Source organism: Harmonia axyridis, chromosome 6 (genome assembly GCF_914767665.1).
Source record: "Harmonia axyridis chromosome 6, icHarAxyr1.1, whole genome shotgun sequence".
Taxonomy (NCBI): Eukaryota; Metazoa; Arthropoda; class Insecta; order Coleoptera; family Coccinellidae; genus Harmonia; species Harmonia axyridis.
The window spans coordinates 19098030-19119791 of record NC_059506.1 but is presented as its reverse complement, the minus strand read 5'-3'; the positions used below and the strand labels follow the sequence as shown (position 1 = coordinate 19119791).

General features: G+C 33.6%; 3 protein-coding genes across 3 annotated transcripts; 1 reads left to right on the top strand and 2 right to left on the bottom strand.

The window, feature by feature from the left end:
* Positions 1-261: 261 nt before the first annotated feature.
* On the bottom strand, positions 262-14812 carry LOC123682309 (Usher syndrome type-1G protein homolog). The gene is made up of 7 exons (XM_045620867.1): positions 14544-14812; positions 8678-8821; positions 6355-6634; positions 3054-3317; positions 2250-2551; positions 1589-1716; positions 262-610 (listed from the first exon to the last, which is right to left on the bottom strand). The coding sequence occupies exons 1-7, from the start codon at positions 14561-14563 to the stop codon at positions 360-362; spliced, it is 1389 nt and encodes a 462-aa protein (XP_045476823.1). The 5' UTR covers positions 14564-14812; the 3' UTR covers positions 262-359.
* Positions 14813-18343: 3531 nt separating this feature from the next.
* Positions 18344-19517, top strand: LOC123682651 (DNA-directed RNA polymerase III subunit RPC9). The gene is made up of 4 exons (XM_045621398.1): positions 18344-18486; positions 18672-18783; positions 18962-19117; positions 19191-19517. Exons 1-4 carry the CDS (start codon positions 18479-18481, stop codon positions 19308-19310), a joined length of 396 nt encoding a protein of 131 aa, XP_045477354.1. The 5' UTR covers positions 18344-18478; the 3' UTR covers positions 19311-19517.
* Positions 19486-21509, bottom strand: LOC123682650 (density-regulated protein homolog). Its single transcript, XM_045621397.1, has 4 exons — positions 21253-21509; positions 20904-21162; positions 20529-20668; positions 19486-19598 (listed from the first exon to the last, which is right to left on the bottom strand). Exons 1-4 carry the CDS (start codon positions 21346-21348, stop codon positions 19554-19556), a joined length of 540 nt encoding a protein of 179 aa, XP_045477353.1. The 5' UTR covers positions 21349-21509; the 3' UTR covers positions 19486-19553.
* Positions 21510-21762: the final 253 nt, after the last annotated feature.

Here is a 21762-nt window from a genome sequence, read left to right as displayed (position 1 = left end):
TCAGAATATGAATAAAAGGAACGGAAAATAAATATTTGTTGTTGCAAAATGACTCCAAATAGATAGTTGCTTATTTTCACCAATTGAAGCTGACCTAGTTGAGTTGGAAACTGCCATCTCAATATTTAATATGAGTTATCACATCTCCAACGTCACTACTGTAGTATCGCTTCAAACAAAAAGTGTTATTGATGATTTATTCAAAATAATTCCTAATAATATAAATTCATATGATGAAAACTTTGAAATAAAACACCGAGAGTTTTTCCTGAAATATATTAATTTAGACATCTTCATGCAATTCTTTGCATTTCAATTTACATATAGAGAAATACCTATGTCTGTATAAATATTTTTCTTCACAGCATACTATCTATTACTTCTCCTGGATGTTCCAAAGCCGATTTTCTTTCGTTGATGGCTGTCATTAGTTTTATATGAGGGCCGAGAGGTAAATTTAGAGTTTTTAAATCACTTTCTGTCATCAACATGAGAGTGTCCAAATCAATTTTTTGTTCTTCGAATTTCGGTAAGTATTCATTAAGCCCCCAAGCTGTGAAAAATCTTTCAAGTGGCCCATTTGGATGGTCATCTTCACTAGATTCGACATCTGAAAAAGCAATATCAAGGTATTAATGCTGGCTGTAGTTCAAAACAACTCTTCAGATCAGCTGCCGACCTCCGCCGCGGAGATAGCACTTGAAGAAGAAGAAGAATGTTGACAATTTCAAGTTGAAAGTTGAAGGTATTCAATTATTCTAATAATAAAGGACATTTCATAAAACGTCGTTTAATTAATGTGGTCCCCCTTTATAACAAAATACTCTGTATTCTATACCTAAACTGATGCGTAAGATTTGGGAAAGTGGTATCAAGAGGGAACACCACTAAGTGACTGCTTAGTTCAGAACGAAATTAGAAATATTCCTTCTCACAAATCACCGATTTTTATGGGGTTTTTACATAATTTCTTCAAACATAATAATCGACATTATAGTATTTCAATATTTACAATTTGCAAATGAAAAAAAATATAATTTTGGTTTGGAACCTATCATTCTACAGGTTTAATGATGAAATTGAAAGTTCGCAAAATATGAAAATACCGAGAATTTCACGTTTGCGTAAGCTCAACGCCAACACTTCATTTAGAAAAGCTTAATCATTAAAGGTATGGTCCGTATATCACCTTGGTTGCTATGGTTAGTAAGTTGGTGGTCCTTATATATCCAATTGGCAGTTGTCACTTTAATTTTCAGATCATTGTTTATGAACATTTTCCATGACATTTAACACTCAAATACTTCATTATTTTAATTATGAAACAAATACCCTTCAGAGCCATTAAGAACTTTTAGTTGTTCACAAACTAAGAGAGATTAACCATTTATAACGTCCAAAATTCTATCGAAGAAAAATTTTGTTGACTAACGACAAGTGTCAAGCGATCAGTAAACACGAACCTGCTTAGGTTACCTGAAATATTGAAAACCACTGTAACCGCTCCGAAATTCACGGCGATACACGGATCATACCCTAAATAAATTATTAATTACCTATAAACAATTGATATTTAATGATATCGTACCTGATAATTCATCTTCAATGCTGATTAAGTTGCGCATGCCGTAATTGCTATCGGACCCGATTGAACTTTCGCCTGTTGTTGTCATTTCCGGTCCATTAACACCAGAGAATGTATTTGTGATGCTTTTTCTAAAAAAAAAGATTTATTGAAAATGAGATTTGAAAATTAAAAAATATATCTAATCAGTTATTCAAATTGTCAAATTAGACACTTATTTACGGATGCCTAGGATAACGGTTTTTCCGGTATTTAGGTGAAGTACTATTACTGATCCTGGATCAGAGCATTCGAATGTCGAGATCCAATCTAAGACCCAGAAAACTCAGATGAAGCCTTCCAATAAAGCTGTAGGAAAAAAGATAGGTAAAAAACGACTAGACCACGTCTAAATTTCTTCCTCTGTTGTTCTTTAGAGATGTTTGAAGAACTTTATTATTCGATTAAATCTGGTATCAGTAGAATTTTAATGAAAGTCCTATCGATTTTCTTCGCCTGTGTTAGATAAAAAATTTGTTATTACCAAAATCCCCTCATATTCAATCTGATTCCGCCGAATTACGAAAAAAACAGAAAAATATAAAAGCCTCATCATATTTGAGTTTTGTCACAAAACTTGAGGAAATAAAAACTCAAGAAAGTAAAATTCTTTCTATTTTTTTACCTGAATGCCATGCTTCCTATACCTGGCCTAACAAATATACTGGCTGGTTCCTGGTCAACCTTCTGCAAACCCTCTTCTCTCAATTGTTGCATGAAGTCGGGTTGTGATAGACTTCTAGACATACCATTGCTCTGGATTGTTGCATAGTTGTTCCTTGTGTTCACTTCTTCGATTTCATTGAATACACCATTCAGTTTTCCCCTTCTGGTCTGTTCCAAAGTACCACTGTAGAGAATCTCTGAATCTCTGCGATAACCTTTTATGGAACTTATGGTCCTTTTTCCATCTTCTATTTCACTGATCTATTTTTTTGAAGATGATTTGTCTAGATTATTACATGTATAGGATATAGAGAACAAAAACCTAGGGCGATTAATTTTTGACTACTTTTTTACAATGCTCCATTCCATTTGATTAAATTGAAAATTCTGTTGAACATAAAATTTTCAGAAATTTTGTTCAATCCAATAGATATCGCTAATTGAAAAATACATTCTGCTAATCAAAGAATTCTAGAAAACCAGTAATTATTTTTTGATTTCTTTATATTATTAATTGACAAATTAGAAAGAGTTTGCTCTTTCATTTGTTAATTCAAAATTGAGCAATTTACGGCATTTAAGGTCTGATTGGTGATATCGTACTCAAATTAAACAACATAGATAACTAGATAAGGATCAAAAATTACCCACCAAACTTTTTCATTACCTAAAAAATATTCATAGATTATACTTGTTGTACCAAGTATTGGACGTTAAGTATGCGGTAATATAAAATTCAAAGAATATTTTGAGAATAACTTGCCTTGAATTCGTCATCATTAGCCAGTTTATTATTCCTATTAACCAATTTTCTTTGAAGAGTACTTCTGTTTTTGGAAGAAATTGTGTTTCCACTAACAAGGGTACTGAAATTATTCCTAGGTGCCTCTGTACCAACTTGAGAGAGATTTGACATCGAACCACTTTTGATTCTGCTCTTCAGCGTTTCGATCACTGAAGTTTTCTGTGTTTTCTTTACTTGTCTTTCCTGCATTTCTTCATTTTTCGATTTAAGCTTCTGATAAACCTAAAAATTGAATTGCATTGATTACAGTATGCATTTACTGTATATTGTCTTCAACCTAAGTTGAAATGGAAATTGAAATTGAATTCCTGTCAGGATCGAATAGAAAAAGAAAATTTCTAACTTCATATTTACGGAAACCCTAGTCGTATTGTACCCAGTAACGAACAGAATGGTTTTACAGGCAATTTTGGAAATATATCAACAATATCGAGCGGTTAATGTTTTCACTGTTTTCCAGAAAAATTACTAATTTTGCTGAAAACATTTGATGATTGAGCAGCTCCAAAGCACATGGTAGGGTAGAAGTCGTACCTGAATTGAATTAGGTTAGAAAAATAAAGTTTTTTTGAACTGGATTATTGGTCACTATGGAATCAAAGGAAATGAAGAGTCTAAATCACTCCAGAAATAAGGGAGAAAGAACGCCTTTTACCTGCTCTATACCTTTCTGTGGTATCAGAAAATACACCCTTAAGAAAAAGTGTTTATAAGAGGAAGAAAAAACAAAAAAAAACCCCCGGCGGAATCTTCCAAGATTCGATTACTTCTAATTTCTTTGAAACTTTAATACTACTAGATTCAAAAAGTGCTACAGCTCTTCACTGTTTTCCTCACAGGGCACTGTCTCTTCAGGAATCACTTAATTGAAATAGGTTCATAAGAAACTAACGAGGCAGATTCTGTTGGTAGGAGAAATTTACTACTGATCTCCTGTTCACAGAATGTCCCGCCATTGAAGTCTAACGTCTTCGACGAGTAATTTGTGAGAGGAGGAATGAAATCTCCTTAAGCCATTCCAGACTCATGAGTTTCCTAGGTCTCTCACGAGTTCCTTATGACTCTAGGCGAACTGGTGAGCTGTAGGTCAATGGTGCAGCGAAGAGAAGAGATTTGATGGAGGTCCAATAGCCAATTGGGTAATCAACTATCAAATGAGCTTTCAATCATAGTATGGGAACCCTTATGGTACCATTTGATTCCTTGATCTACGAAGGGAAACAACTGCCAAATGGAATAGATTTTACGTGGTAATGATATCCCACAAAAATTTAAAATAGACGTATTTTTTAACTTTTTTTTAACTTGATATCATTTTGAATATTCAGTTTTATACATTGATGATTGATGTCCATTCTTGTTTTTGTTTTCAACAATGAATAATAATAATAATAATAATAAGATTTATTTCCCAGAAATTAATACATATACAATCAGTTATGAAAAATCATATTTGTAGGTAATTCACAAAAAAATGCAAGAAAAAAAAAAACAATAAGCAATCCAAACCGGGATCGTATGAAATAGTGAAAATTAAAAACAGATCGAACTATTTCCACTTCCTTCATAAATGATTTGGTTTTTTGAAATTAATAACTTAAACACGTTGATTTATGAATGATTATATCGCGTGTCCCTAATTCATTGTCTAGTGAGGGTACCTCAGCTCAGAATCACTTTGAGTTAGAGAAAGATTATTGGCACACTAATAGTTTTGAAAAGGGATTTCATTTTTTATAGTTATTTATATAGTTTTCATTGAAAAAAAAAACACAAGGTATTATTACACCAATGGATTCCACTAAAAAAAGTGCCTGTAGAAAGTTTCTGATTCATGTTGATAGCACCAGTAAATAAAGAAGTTATGAGAACTTTTCATTGCACGGCATTTTCCAATTTTCTCAGTTGAATTTATGAGGTTGCTGTTATCACCAAATTAATTATCTCTAATATCGAGCCTGAAAATGTACGCCGGTAAGGTTAGCTCCCGGCCGGCCAGCTCCACGGGCACCATTCATTCCACCACGGTCAAACACACTTTCGTCATTTTCGATATTTGAATTGAATTTCTAGATGCGTGAATGTAATAAATTTAGGTTCATCTTATAGAAAAATGAAAGATCTAGCGAGTAGTAATTTTTCGTTTACATAAGCTACATCTAGGGATCAATTTCAGGATGGAATTGAAGAATTTCATGCCGGCCGAAGAGATTTTCGTGATTTTTATATTTTCCGAATGAGCGGCCAAAGATGAAATTTAGTCCATGGTATGAAGGATTGAAAAAGCCATAAATATTTAAATTTTCGTTCACATTGGTTAACCCTATGGCCACAGCTCCACGACCTGAATAGTCTGATATCGTGCCGGCCGGATAGTTTTTCGTGTTTTTTATGTTCTTCGAATAAGCGGCCAAAGATGAAATTTAGTCCATGTTATGAAGGATTGAAAAAGCCATAAATATTGAAATTTTCGTTCACATTGGGTACCTCTAAAGGCCCAGCTCCACGACTTGAATTGTATGATATCATGCCAGCCGGATAGTTTTTCGTGTTTTTTATGTTTTTCGAATGAGCGGCCAAAGATGAAATTTAATCCATGTTATGAAGGATTGAAAAAGCCATAAATATTGAAATTTTCATTCACTTTGGTTACCCCTAAGGGCCCAGCTCCACGACCTGAATAGTATGATATCGTGCCGGCCGGATAGTTTTTCGTGTTTTTCATGTTTTTCGAATATGCGGCCAAAGAAAAAATTTAGTCCATGGTATCCTTCATACCATGGACTAAATTTCATCTTTGGCCGCTCATTCGGAAAATATAAAAATTATGAAAATCTCTTCGGCCGGCATGAAATTCTTCAATTCCATCCTTAAATTGATCCCTATATGTAGCTTATGTAAACGAAAAATTACTACTCGCTAGATCTTTCATTTCTCTATAAGATGAACCTCAATTTATTACATTCACGCATCTAGAAATTCAATTCAAATATCGAAAATGACGAAAGTGTGTTTGACCGTGGTGGAATGAATGGTGCCCGTGGAGCTGGCCGGCCGGGAGCTAACCTTACCGGCGTTGAAAAACGTGTCATTCATTTTTTTCTAGCTCGAAGGAATTCTGAGATCTCCTCAATAGACAACGATTTTGGGACATTCGATTGATGAAACACCCTGAATATGTTCTTATTGGATTTTTTTAACTAAAGTCTGCGGTCAATAATTAGTGACCTGTTAGAGGAAAATAATGAAATGAACTCACCTTAACTCTCTTCTCTGAATCCTTCTTGGCCTTATCCTTCATGGCTTTGGCTTTCTTGTGATCACCAGCCTCAGTTTTTGTCAACACTTCATCTAGAAATCTGAGAATGTCGTCTCTATTATTAATTCCTGCTAATTCTTGAGCTGTCCTGCCATCTATATCTGTGTAATATATGTTCGCGTCGAAATTAACTAGAAAAGTGACGACATGTTTATGACCTTGAGCTGCCGCCAAATGAAGGGCTGTGTTCCCGAAGAGATCGGCCTTATTCGGATTTCCCCTGATGAATGAATCAATGACAAGATTGGAAGATAAATTCATAAAATACAGCGTTGTTCGAAGATAGAACCAATAAAACTTCTGAGATTATAGGAACTGCAGATGTGATTGCAAAATCAAAATGCCATATACAAATGTCCAAAACTGCTGTACTGCAGACATACAAAGTGGTTTGTGAATTTAGACAAAAAATTCAATCCTCCATATAAAACACAGATACAGAGCCATCGCTGTAGCCGTAGGCAGAATTCCAACAGAACCTAATAGAAGTCAACTTAAATAAAAATGAGACATTTTTTTTGAAAAATTTGAACAAACAAAACTTTGAGACAATTCAAATCTGAGCTTGGTTAGATATTTGATAATTTTTATATGTAATTTATTTCTGGAAGAACTTAATATTTCGACCCTGAAGTGGATACCGCGATCCACTAAATACCGGAGTAACAGGCCAATTAAAAAGTCTTCCATAGTAGAAAACTTTTTTTTGGCAAAATTCGATTTTCTTATTCAACATAGTTGCCTTCGAGGGCGATACAGCGATTATAGCGATCTTCCAACTTTTCGATACCATATTTGTAGCACGATTTGTCTTTCGCTTCAAAATAGGCCTTAGTTTCGGCGATTACTTCTTCATTGGCGCCAAATTTCTTTCCAGCGAGCATTCTTTTGAGGTCTGAGAACAGGAAAAAGTCGCTGAGGGGCCATATCTGGCGAATACGGTAGGTGCAGAAGCAATTCGAAGTCCATTTCAGGCCATTTTACCATTGTTTTCATTGATTTGTGACACGGCGCATTGTCTTGATGAAACAGCACCTTTTTTTTTCTTCAAATGGGGCCGTTTTTTAACGATTTCATCCAAAACGATCCAATAATGCTGAATAATAATCGCTGTTGATGGTCTGGCCCTTTTGCAGGTAATCAATGAATATTTTACCTTGCGCATCTCAGAATACTTATGCCATAACCTTGCTAGCTGACTGTTGTGTTTTTCCTCGCTTTGGATTCGCTTCATCGTGTGCAGTCCACTCAGCTGACTGTCGATTGGACTCCGGAGTGAAATGATGAAATGTTTGATCCATTGTCACATATCGACTCAAAATTCAGTTTTATTGCACTTTAACAGCTTCAAACACTGCTCAGAATCATTAACACGTTGTTGCTTTTGATCGATTGTGAGCTCGCGCGGCACTCATTTTGCATACATCTACGCATGTACAAAAATTCGTGAATGATGATGATATCTATACAATGTCTGCTATCTCGATCAACTTCACTTTACGGTCATTCAAAATTATTTTATGAACTTTTTTGATTTTTTCGTCGGTGACAGCGTCTTTTGGGCGTTTACTGCGTTCGCCGTCTTCGGTGCTCATTTTACCACGTTTAAGCTTAGCATACCAATCAATGATGGTTGATTTTCCTGGTACAGACCCCGAAAACTCTTCATCAAGCCAAGATTTTGCTTCAACTGTTTTTTTCCTTCAAAAAGCAATATTTTATCAGCACACGAAATTTTTCTTCCATCTTTTTTCAAATAACAAAGGTAGCTACACTCACAACGCAATATCTCATAAACTAATGATCGGACTGCTGTGAAATTTTGACACGAATCGTTTGAAGGTTGGTACTAACCGAGGTACTAACTAAAAATCATATGGATTTAATACTAGCAACGCCATCTGTGCATCAGACCGGGGGCTTTTCAATTGGCCTCATAGTTAGATATTTGATTATTTTTATACGTAATTTATTTCTTGAAGAACTGAAAGGAATATTTTGCTCCTGATATTGGTTTCGTTCACCTTATTAAGGCCGTTTAGGTGAATTCATGTACCAAATTTAAACCGAATTGTATAATTCTTGTATTTTAGTATAGAGGATTATTTTTTGTCCAAATTCGCAAATTAAACGAAGCGTTTTCCAACATTTGTATATGGTATTTTGCAATCATATTGACAGTCCTTATATCATCATGAGTTTCGTCCGTTTCATCTCCAGATATCCTGTATAATAAATAAAATTGTTTCATCTTGATATTCACCCTCGGCCGCATAATATTCGCAGAGCGTCCAAATGTCCATAAAATGCCGCATATAAGGTTGGAGTCATTCCTTGTTCATCTTTACTGTTACATTCTTTTCTAGTTGCTTCTTTAAGAACCTCTATCATGCCATCTTTGGCCGCCCTAAAAAAAATAAAATTGAATTATTGCCATTCGCCATGCATGTATTCAAGGGGTTTCTCCTCCCTGAATTTGCTCATAACTAAGGAGGTAATTCTTGGATCTATTAAGAGTAAAAACTTATTATGTTTGATATGTCGCAAAATGTTTCAATATTTGAACTACTGGATGATGAATTGTCCAAAAAATATAATTTTTTTCGACTCTTCATCTTTCTCGAAACGTAATACGCATATTACAGGATGTTCCTCAATTGGTGTACAAACGAAAATGAGAGATTCCTCAGATAATTTCAAGGAAAAAGTCTTATACAGGGTGTCCTAACGAAAATTCGACCTCCCTCAGAACTCAGAAACGAAGAATTTTCCAAGATTTTAAAACTTGAAGGAGGAAAAGCAAACCTCTGAAATTCATACCACCAGACAAAACCTCCACGCTTCTTGCAGAACAAACATATTTTTGTTTTGAAATTTCGATACAAAATATCTCTAATGAGAGAAATATTTTTTTTGATTGAAAATTTCATGACGAAACAAAGTAGTAGCTACACATTTTTCTATTGCCGGTTCAGACCTGTTTTCTTCCCTAAGCAATCTTCAGCAGGTTTTTTATTTTTATTTTCCTGCATTAAACCAAACATATCTTAAACTGAATTACATCATCCTTAATGTCCTTTACTTTCTTTCTTTATTCCCCTAAGCAAAAAAAAATTGGCCGCCCTCTGAATTGCATACATACATCGAGAAACATACATGAATAATAAGATAAATTATGATAAGAATTAACTCTACAATTCTCCCTCACAATGATCATGTTCCTCTCGAGTTTAATCAGTATAGTAGGCATTTAGATTTTTGAATTCGCTGATAAAAACGCATTGACAAACAGTCATCAAAAGTTTGATTAAGCATATTCTGGCCTTGTATACCTAGCTTATTTTTCAACTGCGTAACAGAATAAGAAACGCCTTTTTTTGCTGAAGAAAATATGTTAAATTCATACAAAAAATGCATTCTTCAAAAGTTACATTTTCATTATTCTATACGAATAAGAATTACAATTTTTTTGAATACGTTTTCATTTGCCGAAAATTCGCCGCCTCTAGAACCTTGTCACTTCAGATCGAATTTCAGACGGCTAATCTCAAGTTTATGTTCTTTAACCATAACATGTGACATGCGACATGATAATATTCAATCATAACTCGCAACTCCCAACAATCTAGACCTAGAAAATGCAGGAAGCATGTTCCACAAGGATCCTGGAACTGTTCTTCCCAGAAAATTTCCAAACGGAAGGTCTAAACTAGGGATAGGCAAACAAAGGATATCGATTTATCGATATTTTTTCAGAAAATGTTCGATAAATATCATCGATATTTTCAATTCCAGTAATATCGATAGTCGATATTTTCAATACCGATATAGTCGATATTTTCAATACCGATATTATCGATATTCAATATTTTTTCAGAGTATCAAATTCGATAATTTTTAATATGTATTTCGCATTATGCTTTCGACCACACGAAACATTATACCTACTCTAGTTCCATTGGTCGAAAATCCTGATTTAGCGTGGTCAGATTCATTTGAAAACGACGTATTTAGTAGTTTGCTCTCATTTTTATAAATCGAAAATATCCATATTCTATATATCTATTGTCGAAAATATTCCATAAAATTGGAATATTAAATATGTCGTTTTCAACGAGACATACTAAAATGATAAAGGTGCGTTTTTTCAAATGGATTGACCTGCATATCATAAGATATACGACGATGCAAAATGTTCCTATACCTAAATTTTAAAATTTCCTAATCCAAAGCAAATTTTCATCTCAATATTAGATACATTTGTTTAAAGTATTCATGAAATTCTATCGTGCGTTAATGTAAATTCGTGGTCTAGAGTGCTGTGGAGAAATTAGAGTTGATTTTCAGTGATTACAAGTAGCGCTCAGCTTGTACCATATAGTTCCCAAATTCGAAGTAAGTATGTAAACAAATGTAATATGGTACAAGCTGAGCGCTACTTATAATCACAGAAAATCCCCTCTAATTTCTCAACAACACTCTTCACCACGAATTTAAACGAACGCTCGTTATAACAAATATTTCAATGGAAAAACAATTCAAATGGAATGCAATAGTGATGTACACCAGTTTTCGATGAAATTCTTCATTCTTCACTGCCAATACAATCAAATTGTAGTAAGAACATGCAGAAATTTTAATGACTTCTACATATATCGTGAGTCCCGACCTAGAACCAATGAACAAGATCAAATTGCATTGGCCTTGAAGAATGAAAAATTTCATCAAAACTTCATTTGTGAAATTATTACTTTCCATTTAAATCGTCTATCAATTAAATATTCGTTGATAAATTCAATAATAACAGTGTACGATTCGTGCTGTACTATAACATTTCATGCATATCTAAAACAAATGTATTTTAATATTGCCATAGGTATGAAAACTTGCTTTTAATTAGGAAATCTTACAATTTATGTATACCCTGCACATGTTAATAACGTCTGAAAAGAAATTTAATTTTCTCTCAAAAAAAAAATGATATGCAGGTCATTTCATTTGAAAAAACACACTTTTTACCATTTAAGTATGTCTCGTTGAAGCTTGTTATTTTGAAGAATCCTGTATGATTAGGGGCGTATTTTATAACACATAAATGATAAATGGGATATTGGTAATCCATAGCCGAAATTTCAGCTTTCTCGGTTTCAAAATATAGTATATCCAAAGCCAATTGAACTAGTCCATAAAAACGCTTGGCCATAGATGTCCCTTTGAAGTGGATATCGCGATCAGTTAAATACCGGGATTTATTTGAAAGTATTGTTAGGCAATAAATCCACTGGCACCAAAGGAATTTTTGGAAACTTGGACAACCCTTGTATAATCGAAATAGTCAGCCTCCTCCAAGTGACTTTGGATATACCAGGCGCGGATCCAGGCCCCACTTTTGGGGGGGGGGGAACTTTAAGATACTAAAAATACTGAAAATGTGGACCCCAGACACCTCCGCCATTTTGGGACGCCATTTTTTGCCGTTCAATAATATGGTTTCTCTATTTCAGTATCGTAATGAGTTCATTACAGTTCTAAAAACAGTGATGTAATGGACTCATTACAGCATTGTTTTCAGTTATATTTTTCGTTATTTGGTTGTCTACACAGACTTCCAATCTTGTCAAAATTCAATACACATCAATTGTCAATACGACATAATTTCGAATGAGTGAAATGATTTGCGACATTATTCGCAATTTCTCTTAATTTTGTTGATGTTGAATCGATTTCGGCAGAAATAATTCATGAATTTAATGCGTAATTATAAATTGATTCAAAATTTGAAACGTACGATTCAAATTCATATTCCGTAATCTGTCAATTTTCGTAACAGTAACACCAACTGCCAAGATACAATACAAATGTCACTAGGATGTATAATCTGGATTTTTTCATTGAAGTTCGACAATATTTCACAAAACTTGACTGAAATAGAGAAAATATCGTCTAATACTCGTTGCAGAAGGCAATTCCGACACTCATGTGTTCGAAAACTCGCTCCTTCGTCGCTCGTTTTCGAATTTCGCATTCATGTTGGAATAGGAGCCCATTCTGCAACTTGTTTCAGAATATACTATTTCCACAAAATGTATTGAAAGTGAAATTTTTGCTGATCTTGTAATTATTCGAGCCTTAGTATGTCAAATTCTAAGAGGGCCGGTAAAATTTAAGAGGTGCCCGGGCCATTTGGGGGGGGAACGTTCCCCCAGTTCCCCCCCCGTGGATCCGCGCCAGGGATATACTATACCTTCCGGACTGATGAATTAATAATTGAAGCAATTTTTGTACAAAAAAGAAGTAAATGAATCAATTACTATAAAATCGATAGAGATGAATTTATTTCATAAAAAATCAAGAGGCTAAGGCAAACAAAAAAATGTAATAATAAAAAGGATGTTTCATTCAAAATATCGGAGTTGTCAGTACTTTTTGATATAAACGGCAATAATGATGTCAAATCAGAAGCTTTTTAGCGATAGTCATTCATGCACCAATTGCACCCATAGAAACCACATATTATATCTATCTATCCATAGAAAGCACATATACCTATAAATAGTAGTGTGGTCTCCAAGAGCGCCATTGGATGACGAGAGCTCAAGAGTTCCTGAATTCACGACAGTGATTATCTCATGTTTTAATTGTTATTTCGATTTTTTTGTTCAAAGTTTATGGATCCATCAATATCTCTTAAATTATTTGAATTTTTAAAATTTAATGTGAAAATTTATCAATAGCTGGGGAACCTAATGGGATTTAAATACGAAACATCTTCGCAATATTTAATTGAAAATATCCTTAATTTTAAACTGTTGAAAGTTTCTCCTAAAAAGGATGTTGACTTTTCTTCTATACAGGGTGATTACTAACTACGGAACGAAACTTCAGAGAATTATCGTAAATATTCTTGAACCGATTTGGTTGAAGTTATTTGAAGTAATAAGGCGCTCATTTAGTACAAACTAGATTGAAAGTATTTGGGCCAATGGCGACTCAGTGGGCACAACAGCCAAGAATATTGAAGAAAAAAGTACGCCACTGGCTTTTTTGTGGTTTTTTAAATTGAGCAACTAAAAATACCACCTTTTAGTCTCATGTGTTTTTTTTTATGGAAAGTTTATAAATTGCATAATATGAAAGCTTTGGAGACGAAGTATAAGGTGATTTTTTTCGGAAACGAAGCTTGATATGAAGAAAACACAGGAAACCGTTAGATGTTTAATCTAAAAAATGAAAAACTGCAAATAAAATATATTTTTGGACTCACAGACTTCCAGGACTCGCTTACGCTCGTCCTGGAATTTTGTCTATTCGTCCAAAAAACCCTATTTTCCGGACTTGTTACGTAAATTACTATTATGTACGATACTTTCCGTTTTTTAAACATCAGTGGAATGGTTCAGACTTATATTCATAGGACCTTTTTTCTTAAAACTACCCAACGAATCACTCTCTGAAGTATCGTACTGTAGGTAGGAATCACCCTGTATCAACAATTCAAATTAGAAGCTCTCGGCTAATTTGGAAAGTCTGACATTTTTGGAAACCAAAAAATATCTCAATTTTTATTGTTGATCATTTTATTTCAAATGTGATTAAAAATTTGAAAAGAATAACATTTTGTAAGCAAACATGAAGCAGTGACATTTCAAAGAAAATATTGGACGAAGTCTGTTACTTTGCGATACCTGCTACTTCATTCTAAAAGAAAATTCTATTATAAATAAAAAAACTCGATCGATGCAAATTCTTCTCAAAAAACTATAAACGTGAATTATTGAAATGAGTACCTTTGAATTACAAGTACCTAACTCATTTCCCTATATTTCTCTCGCAATAACGGATAGCATTGTTTTATTATATCTATATTGTACCATTTTATAATACCTAATTTAATTAGCACATATTTTTTACGTAGATACTTTGGTTATAGATATAAATTTAGCTGTTAGCGAACTAGAAAATGAAATTTAAGAATTGGGAATAAGTGTATTTCTACTTATAATTTGGAAAGTATCATTTTAACCCTTGTTTTCATTTGATATTAATCAATAAAACATCAAAAAGGAAATATTTAGCAATCCGTTATCTATGCCAATCAAAACAAAACAAAATACAATATAAGGACTTACCTATGAAACCGGTTTGACATTATTGTTTATATATTCCTAAGCAATGTTAAAGTATTCCAAGAGCAAACAATCGAATTGATTTTTACGAAATACACAGCTGATGGCATCACTACGAATGAAAAGACATCGATTTCTTAGTCATCCATCACTATCGGAAATGAGTTATCAGATAAAGTGATTGTATTGTTTCACCTGTACTCCGCTATCTAAAAGGTTAGAATTTTATAATTTCGTGTCGATTTGACACGAGTGAGTACTCTGCTACCTGTATCTGTCAGGTAAGTACCATTCACTAGAAATGCGAACCATTGTGACATCTATGAGTGAGTGGATCAAGTTATAGTTCTGACTATGATGAACATCTTTGAATTCTGTTATGCTTGTGCAATTTTCCATTGGTACTACGCTGTGATACTACCAGCCAACGGCGTAGAAATGGGGGTACTGGGGGTAATTACTCCCTAAGATTTTCAAAATATAGAATTACAGAAATACCGCAAAGATGAAGAACGTAAATTTATCCATAAAATGAATCAATAATAATCATTTCACTTTCCTTTGAAATCGACACGTCATTAAAAAATCGGACCCCTTTACGGTTTATGAGTTTATTATAGCTTTCAAGATGAGTACTTTTATTGCACTACGAACTCGTCTTTGTCTGAGGTTTATTATTTTCCTTTATCTATCCTCTTTCTCTGCATCGCTCCTTATTTGCCATCTGTGATGTTTGCATTCGTCATCGGTATACACTTACATCCTTACTTACATACTTCCTTAATTTGGAGGTACAAATGAAAATGACAGATTTCTCGGATCATTTCAAGAAAAAAAGCCCTATAACATGAGTCCGCAAACACTTCGTTTCTGAGATATCTACAGGTGTTGAAGTTCAAGTTTTTCTCCCATAGCACCTTTCCTTCACAAGATATTCAACTTGAATTGGTCTAGATATTCCAATTTAAAGTTTTCTTTATGTGATATCCTAATTTTGAATGCAAATCTACAGGGTGAATTTTTTTCTGAAGGGTGTCCGTTTCTTATTACCTCCAGAATTATTGTTTGTGAACCACTGGTAGTTTAGAAAAATTTAAAACGAAACTCTGGTTCAGTACTACACTTTTTGGTTTGTTGTAGTTTAGTCGTATCTCCAACCGATTTCTAGAAAAAAATTCAAACAGCTTTCTATAGTCATTCTCAGGAAAATACAAATTATTATAAAGAACCCGTCAGGTAGCTGTGATAAATTAATTGATTATAAGTTTTGGTACTTATTTCCCAACTCAAGATTCGGTAAAAAAAAATTATTTCGAGTAATTTTCTTTTTTCACATTATGAGTAAATAATGTCGTCAATTTTTTTTTTTCAAACAAACGGAGTCAATAACAGAAGCCAGTCACTCATTTGTGGTTTCGGTGGACAGACCCTTTGGGCTATGGGGCAACAACCAACGTGACCACGTAGACAGCTATAGCTACCTGTATGACATCCGAGTCCACTAATGAACATATAGAGGAAATAATGAGGAGAATTATTCAAAAGCAAAGAAAAAATATGAGAATCCCTCAAGGACAAGTTCTAATCCTATAGACATGAATTTCGGGCTAGTCAAAGCTCTCAAATTTCAAAACCATCAACAAAATTCAGGAAAACCAGATCAAGATACAAAAAATTGAAATCTACTGACGAATCTGGTCAACATACCCATTAAATCTGCGACAATACAGTATAGCCCAATACTTACTCACACGCCCTTGATAAAAGCATAGTATAAGGATAACCTTATACTATGATAAAAGGTTTACCTAGGTACTAAACAAACAAACAAAAATCACACGTAAGATACAATATTCAAATCTACATAAAATTATCTCGGAAAAAACGGAAAATAAAAGTCGACGATTCAGATGTTTTTCAAAAGTTGTCAGCGAAGAAAAGAAATCGACGTGTGGACAGACGACACCTGACGTTGTCAACAGTCTGACAAGTGGGGAGTTTGTGGTGTAGTTTTTTTCTCCTGAGGGAGACCTGAAACATATTATCTGACCTGAGTTTTAGATCAGGAAGCCTAAAGAAAATCTCCTCCAAAATACCAGGAGCAATGATCAACCCATTGAAGAGCTTGAACATGAATGAAGCATCATTCATGAATCTTATATAGACTAGCCTGGGAAGCTGAAAAATCCTACGGGCATACGTGTAATTGTGATTTTCAAATACAATTTTATTTTTGTAGGCCAGAAACCGAATGAACCTGTTCTGAACAGACTCCAAGCGTCGAACATAGCAGTCGTATCTCGGGTTCCATATGATCGATGAGAAGTTCATTCGTGAGGAGACAAATACATGGTAAAGTGTTAAAATAGTCTCATTCTTTCGGAAAGCTTTTCCATGCCTAAGTCAAGTATTCTGGAGCAGAATGTGACGACGTTACCAATGTGAACACCACACTGGAGATCCAGATAGTCCTCGAGGGATCGAATCATTATGAACAGCTTAAGTTCGTCGGCAAAAAGTAGGAACCTACTATACCTAAAGCATTTTCTATTGTTATTAACATAAATTAGAAATAGTAAGGGGCCTAGATGAGAACCCTGCGGAACACCAGAGGTATTGTATCTGGATTCATAAGGTTTAATTAACAGAAGAACTAAAGCCAGTTGACCACGGAATGCTTAGAACATATGCCGATTGTGTGCTTGAACAAGAATGTTTGAATGACGATTTTGGGCAATCGAATCTTTTTCACTATGACTAGGTGACTGTTAAACAAACTAAATTGTCGCATATAGGGCAGTGGGAATCCTAGTATAACCGCTGAGAGACAGAAAGTCACTATATGGTGTGCCATTTGGTCTAGTGGAGAGATTGGCGCGTACTTTGAAAATGGAGAAGCTTTCACGCGAATCATCTCATATATGTATTTATTGTTTTGCTCCTTATTCGTGGTCATGCATATAAACTGGCGAAGGAGATTCTTAGATCATTGCAGAGGCAGAATTTCATCTCCAACCGTGTTTTTGGTGCATGGAACAGTTTGCCGTCGGCCGTTGTGAACTTGGTGTTGGTTAATGCTGAGATGCATCTTAGTTAATGCCTTCAAAAAACAATTTTGACAGTTTGTGCCATCGCGTACGACAGGATCACTCGTGAAGGTGGATTTTTTTCTCACTTCGATTCTCTCTGTATTTTTTCTCATTTTCATATATTTTTTGCGTAGAATGTTAATGTTAATTTTTTCGAGTTTTATAGACTTTGCCTCAACTCTTCATCCTTCATAAATAAATATTCTTCATTCATCGGAAGAAGAAAGCTTTATTTTATCATCGGAGCAGGTGCTATTTTTTTTGTGGTTATGAGGGAGGTCATGTCTTAGAGTATTGGACTTAGACCTAATATCAAATTTGATATTAGGTCTCTGGTTTAGAATGAAGAATTCTATGTTCTAAGGGTCATGTGGTTATGCAAGCCAGGACCACAGAATAGAGAGGTATACCTCTCTATTCTGTGCCAGGACCAAAATTACTCGCGCCAACCCTGGTTTTCCTAAAATATTAGGGCTTGGTGGAAATTATTGAGTAATTGTTATTTACTCATCTTCTGATATTTTACTATTATTGGATAATAATTCATATACATCTAAATCCAAAATACTAATTCAAAATGAAAAAACCTTATTTTCGTTATTAACCACTGATTTCGATATAATTTGCGAATTGTATTAATTTCCATTTGGAGATCAGCCGATTTAACCCATTTAGAAGTTTGCTTGTATACAGATAACGTAACTTACCCTTGAATTGCGGATTCTCTTTCCTGTTATTCTATGTTCCTACTCAAACCAAACTCAAAGTTCTAACCCAACATTATTTTCTGAATTTTCTGATAACGAAATTTGTTTCAATTTTTGTGTATGTCCTTATATTTCGACCAAAATGAAGACGTTAGTATATTTTAGCAGCTATTTTGTTCATTATTCCTAACCCATCAATCTATACATTGTTTAACTCAGTCGATATTTTAATATTGAGGGTATATAACCTTCAGTTTTTTCATCTTTTCGAGATAAATCTTATTAATCTTAATTAAAACTCACTTTGTATACGTACCTATATTTTTTTGTTTCAGTGTAAAAGAGAAAGCTGTTGCTCTTTGTAATTTTGAAGTAATGGAAAAACTAAAAAAAGTTAGATCTGCCAAAACAATGAAGAAGGGAGAACTGGCCACAATTACATATGAAGTAAGTATCTAGCATTCAGTTGAATTCTGCAATGTTGATGGAAATTTGTTTAATCAATAATAGGAATTTCACCTATACTTCCAATTCTTAGATTTTTCATATTCTCTGATAAAGTAGAATATCAAATAAATATACTGTACTGTCTTCACCATAAATGATTCCTATTATAATATTTCAGGCACTATGCTACTTAGAAAGTACTCCATGTAAAAAAATGACTCATTTATCTGTGGCGAGGTGCTTGAGGGAATTAAAACCCATTCTTGTTTTGAGTGATCTTGAAAGACTGATGCTTGTTAATAGCCCACCAATAAATGCAGTAGAGCTACAATTGGTAGGAAATTGTTCAATATTTTATTGTATGATGCAGATGGTAGAAAATACTATTTCAGAATTTATTATTTTAGATCGTACGAGACAGTGAAGAACGCCTTACTGAAGAAGAAGTGGATAAGATCCTTGAAATAGTGGCCAGAAATTTTCCCCATATAAAAGAATTTAAAAAAGATTTGGATGAAGAGGATTGATGTTTGAATACCCCCAGAGGATAGGGGCCTCAGAATCACAACTTGTTCAAGAATTTAACGAAATGTGATATTAATCGAAAGTCTCAATGATCAATTGGTCATTTTGTAAGAAATATTTTTGAATTATGTACTAATAAGTAATTAAAATAGTGAAGAATATAATGAATAACAACAAAAATTTATAATTCTTTTAATATTTGAATGTTACATCGAGTTAGTTACTTCATTATCCAAAAAAAATACTTATCTTTTCTGATCGCCCAAATCCTCAATGAAATCCTCATCAATCTGAAATAAAAAGAGCAATGATAAAATCAAGAAATTTATATAAAAATATATGTAGTGGTATATCAGTTCGTGATGATACCTGTAGTTTTCAAATTTTGAGCCTGGGAATGGCCTCCACAGATAACGTTTGACTCGATGATGAACGTTTTGAGTTCAAAATTAGTTGAACAATTCCATTCAAATAATTGAAAATAAGAATTTAACTTTCAAAAGCAGATTGTCTCAATCCCTTTTTAGTTATAATAATTCAAACTAGAAATTACTCTTATGCCATTACAAATTAATCCTAATCAATTGAAAAACGTAATCAAAAATTACTGAATTATGTTGAATACCATTTAGGTAATCTAAACAACAGAAACACACCAGGAGAAAAATTTTTCACATTCAAAAAAATGAATAATAAATCATAGGTATAATACCTTACTTTTGTACTCTGAAAAACAGGAAATTGATATATCCCTATTCCTTCCAAACAATCATTTTGAAAGACAGCTTACTACTGCCTCTGTTGATGTAAGCTGTGGACTGACTGCTCTTTTCTTAAATTATATATAATAAATTACCAGTAAATGAATTTTCAGCCATTAGAGAACGCCTACTCCAACATTGAAATTTTAACACTACACATGTAGACAACAATGGAAGTGGTTGCTGACTTAACCTTCATTTACAGTGCTTATCGAAAAAAAGCAAGTTGATCAGAGTAGGGTTGTGATTGTAAATAGCTAGGAGCAGATAGGGGTAGTTTGATATTCCTACTTGCATGATATTTTTTTCAATTAAGTTAGTATCCTTTAATTTATGAGGATAACAGTGTTGTTGAAATGGATTTAAGTGTGTAAATGAAAAATAAATATCGAAAAACCAATATAACAAATAAAAGTATTTCAATTATATACAGTTTAATCATAATTGCTATTCACTTACCTCTGGCCACTTGTCAGGTATAATATCAAACAAATCGTCTTTCACATCTCCTTGAATAACTATCTCATCATCTCCTGTCACAGAAGATCCACAGGCAAACTTGGTGCCAAAGTATTTTGCAGCTACTTTCAAATCGATATCTAAAAATTAATCAAACCCATATTAACATTCATCATTCATGAATTATTAGATAATTCCAGGTGTAATGGGCAAAGCTAATGATATTCCATAATGTACAAAAAAATTTTAAACTTTTTTTTTTCATAATGGATTCCTCAAGATTATCAATGAGATTTTAACAAAAGCCCATATAATTTCAGAATTATCTAGTTTCATAATACTGTTAGTTTATTAATGACTGAGTAGTATTTTTACCAAAAGTATTCAAGCCTGTAACAACGGTAACAGACTTCTTTTTTCCTCTAGGTGCTCTTGAAACACAGACTCTCTTGGGTGCATCCTCCTTCTTTTTAGTTTTGATGATGCCTTTTCCCCCACGTTTCTGTCTTTTTTTTTCTTCTTCATTTCCAGCACCTTCCAATTCATCGATCACCTTCATTTTATCAAATTCATCTGGTAGATTCTTTTCAAGCCATGTTTTACATTTCTCATACTCAGGATAATACTCACAATACTAGAATAATCAAAATATTATAGAATTCAGCCAATAATGGAATGAAACTATTTTTGAATGTTTTTCATTATAATCAACGATTTTACCTACTTCAATCGGCATATTGCAGTTTCCACAATATTGTACATGAATTGGATAAGTTATGCCTTCCCTAGGGCCCATCGCTAATTTATCAACATCGGTCATTTTTATAGTATGTAATGGAAAAGAGTTGTGTTTCTATGTTTTTTCGCTATTTTGGCAAACAAGAATGCAAGAACAACTTCTATTATCTATAGTGTTCTATGAGGTTTCGATTGTTTCGAATAAGAAAAAAAATTGGCAAAAGAGGTTAGGTTTAATTAGACAGGTTCATAGATAAACCAGATTAGTTTGTCTACGGACAGGTTTTGAAAATTAACTAGGAATGGGCAAAGAAATATCGATATCTTTTCAGATAATCATCGATATTTTCTATTCCGATTCTATCAATATTCGATATTTCCAATTCCGATACTATCGATATTCGATATTTATTTCAGAGTAGCAAATCCGATATTTTTGATATTTCAAATCATGATTTCTTCCACACGAAACATATTATACTTTAATTTGACGTTA

Coding starts and splice junctions, on each gene's coding strand:
- LOC123682309 (XM_045620867.1), bottom strand. CDS start 14,563: ATGTCAAACCGGTTTCATAG. Junction 8,822..14,543: donor ATGTCAAACCGGTTTCATAG/GTAAGTCCTTAT, acceptor TATTTTTTTTAG/GGCGGCCAAAGATGGCATGA. Junction 3,318..6,354: donor ATTCAGAGAAGAGAGTTAAG/GTGAGTTCATTT, acceptor TTCAATTTTTAG/GTTTATCAGAAGCTTAAATC.
- LOC123682651 (XM_045621398.1), top strand. Junction 18,784..18,961: donor TGGCCACAATTACATATGAA/GTAAGTATCTAG, acceptor ATAATATTTCAG/GCACTATGCTACTTAGAAAG. Junction 19,118..19,190: donor ATGCAGTAGAGCTACAATTG/GTAGGAAATTGT, acceptor TTATTATTTTAG/ATCGTACGAGACAGTGAAGA.
- LOC123682650 (XM_045621397.1), bottom strand. CDS start 21,348: ATGACCGATGTTGATAAATTAGCGATGGGCCCTAGGGAAGGCATAACT. Junction 20,669..20,903: donor TACAGGCTTGAATACTTTTG/GTAAAAATACTA, acceptor ATTAATTTTTAG/ATATCGATTTGAAAGTAGCT. Junction 19,599..20,528: donor TACCTGACAAGTGGCCAGAG/GTAAGTGAATAG, acceptor TTTTTATTTCAG/ATTGATGAGGATTTCATTGA.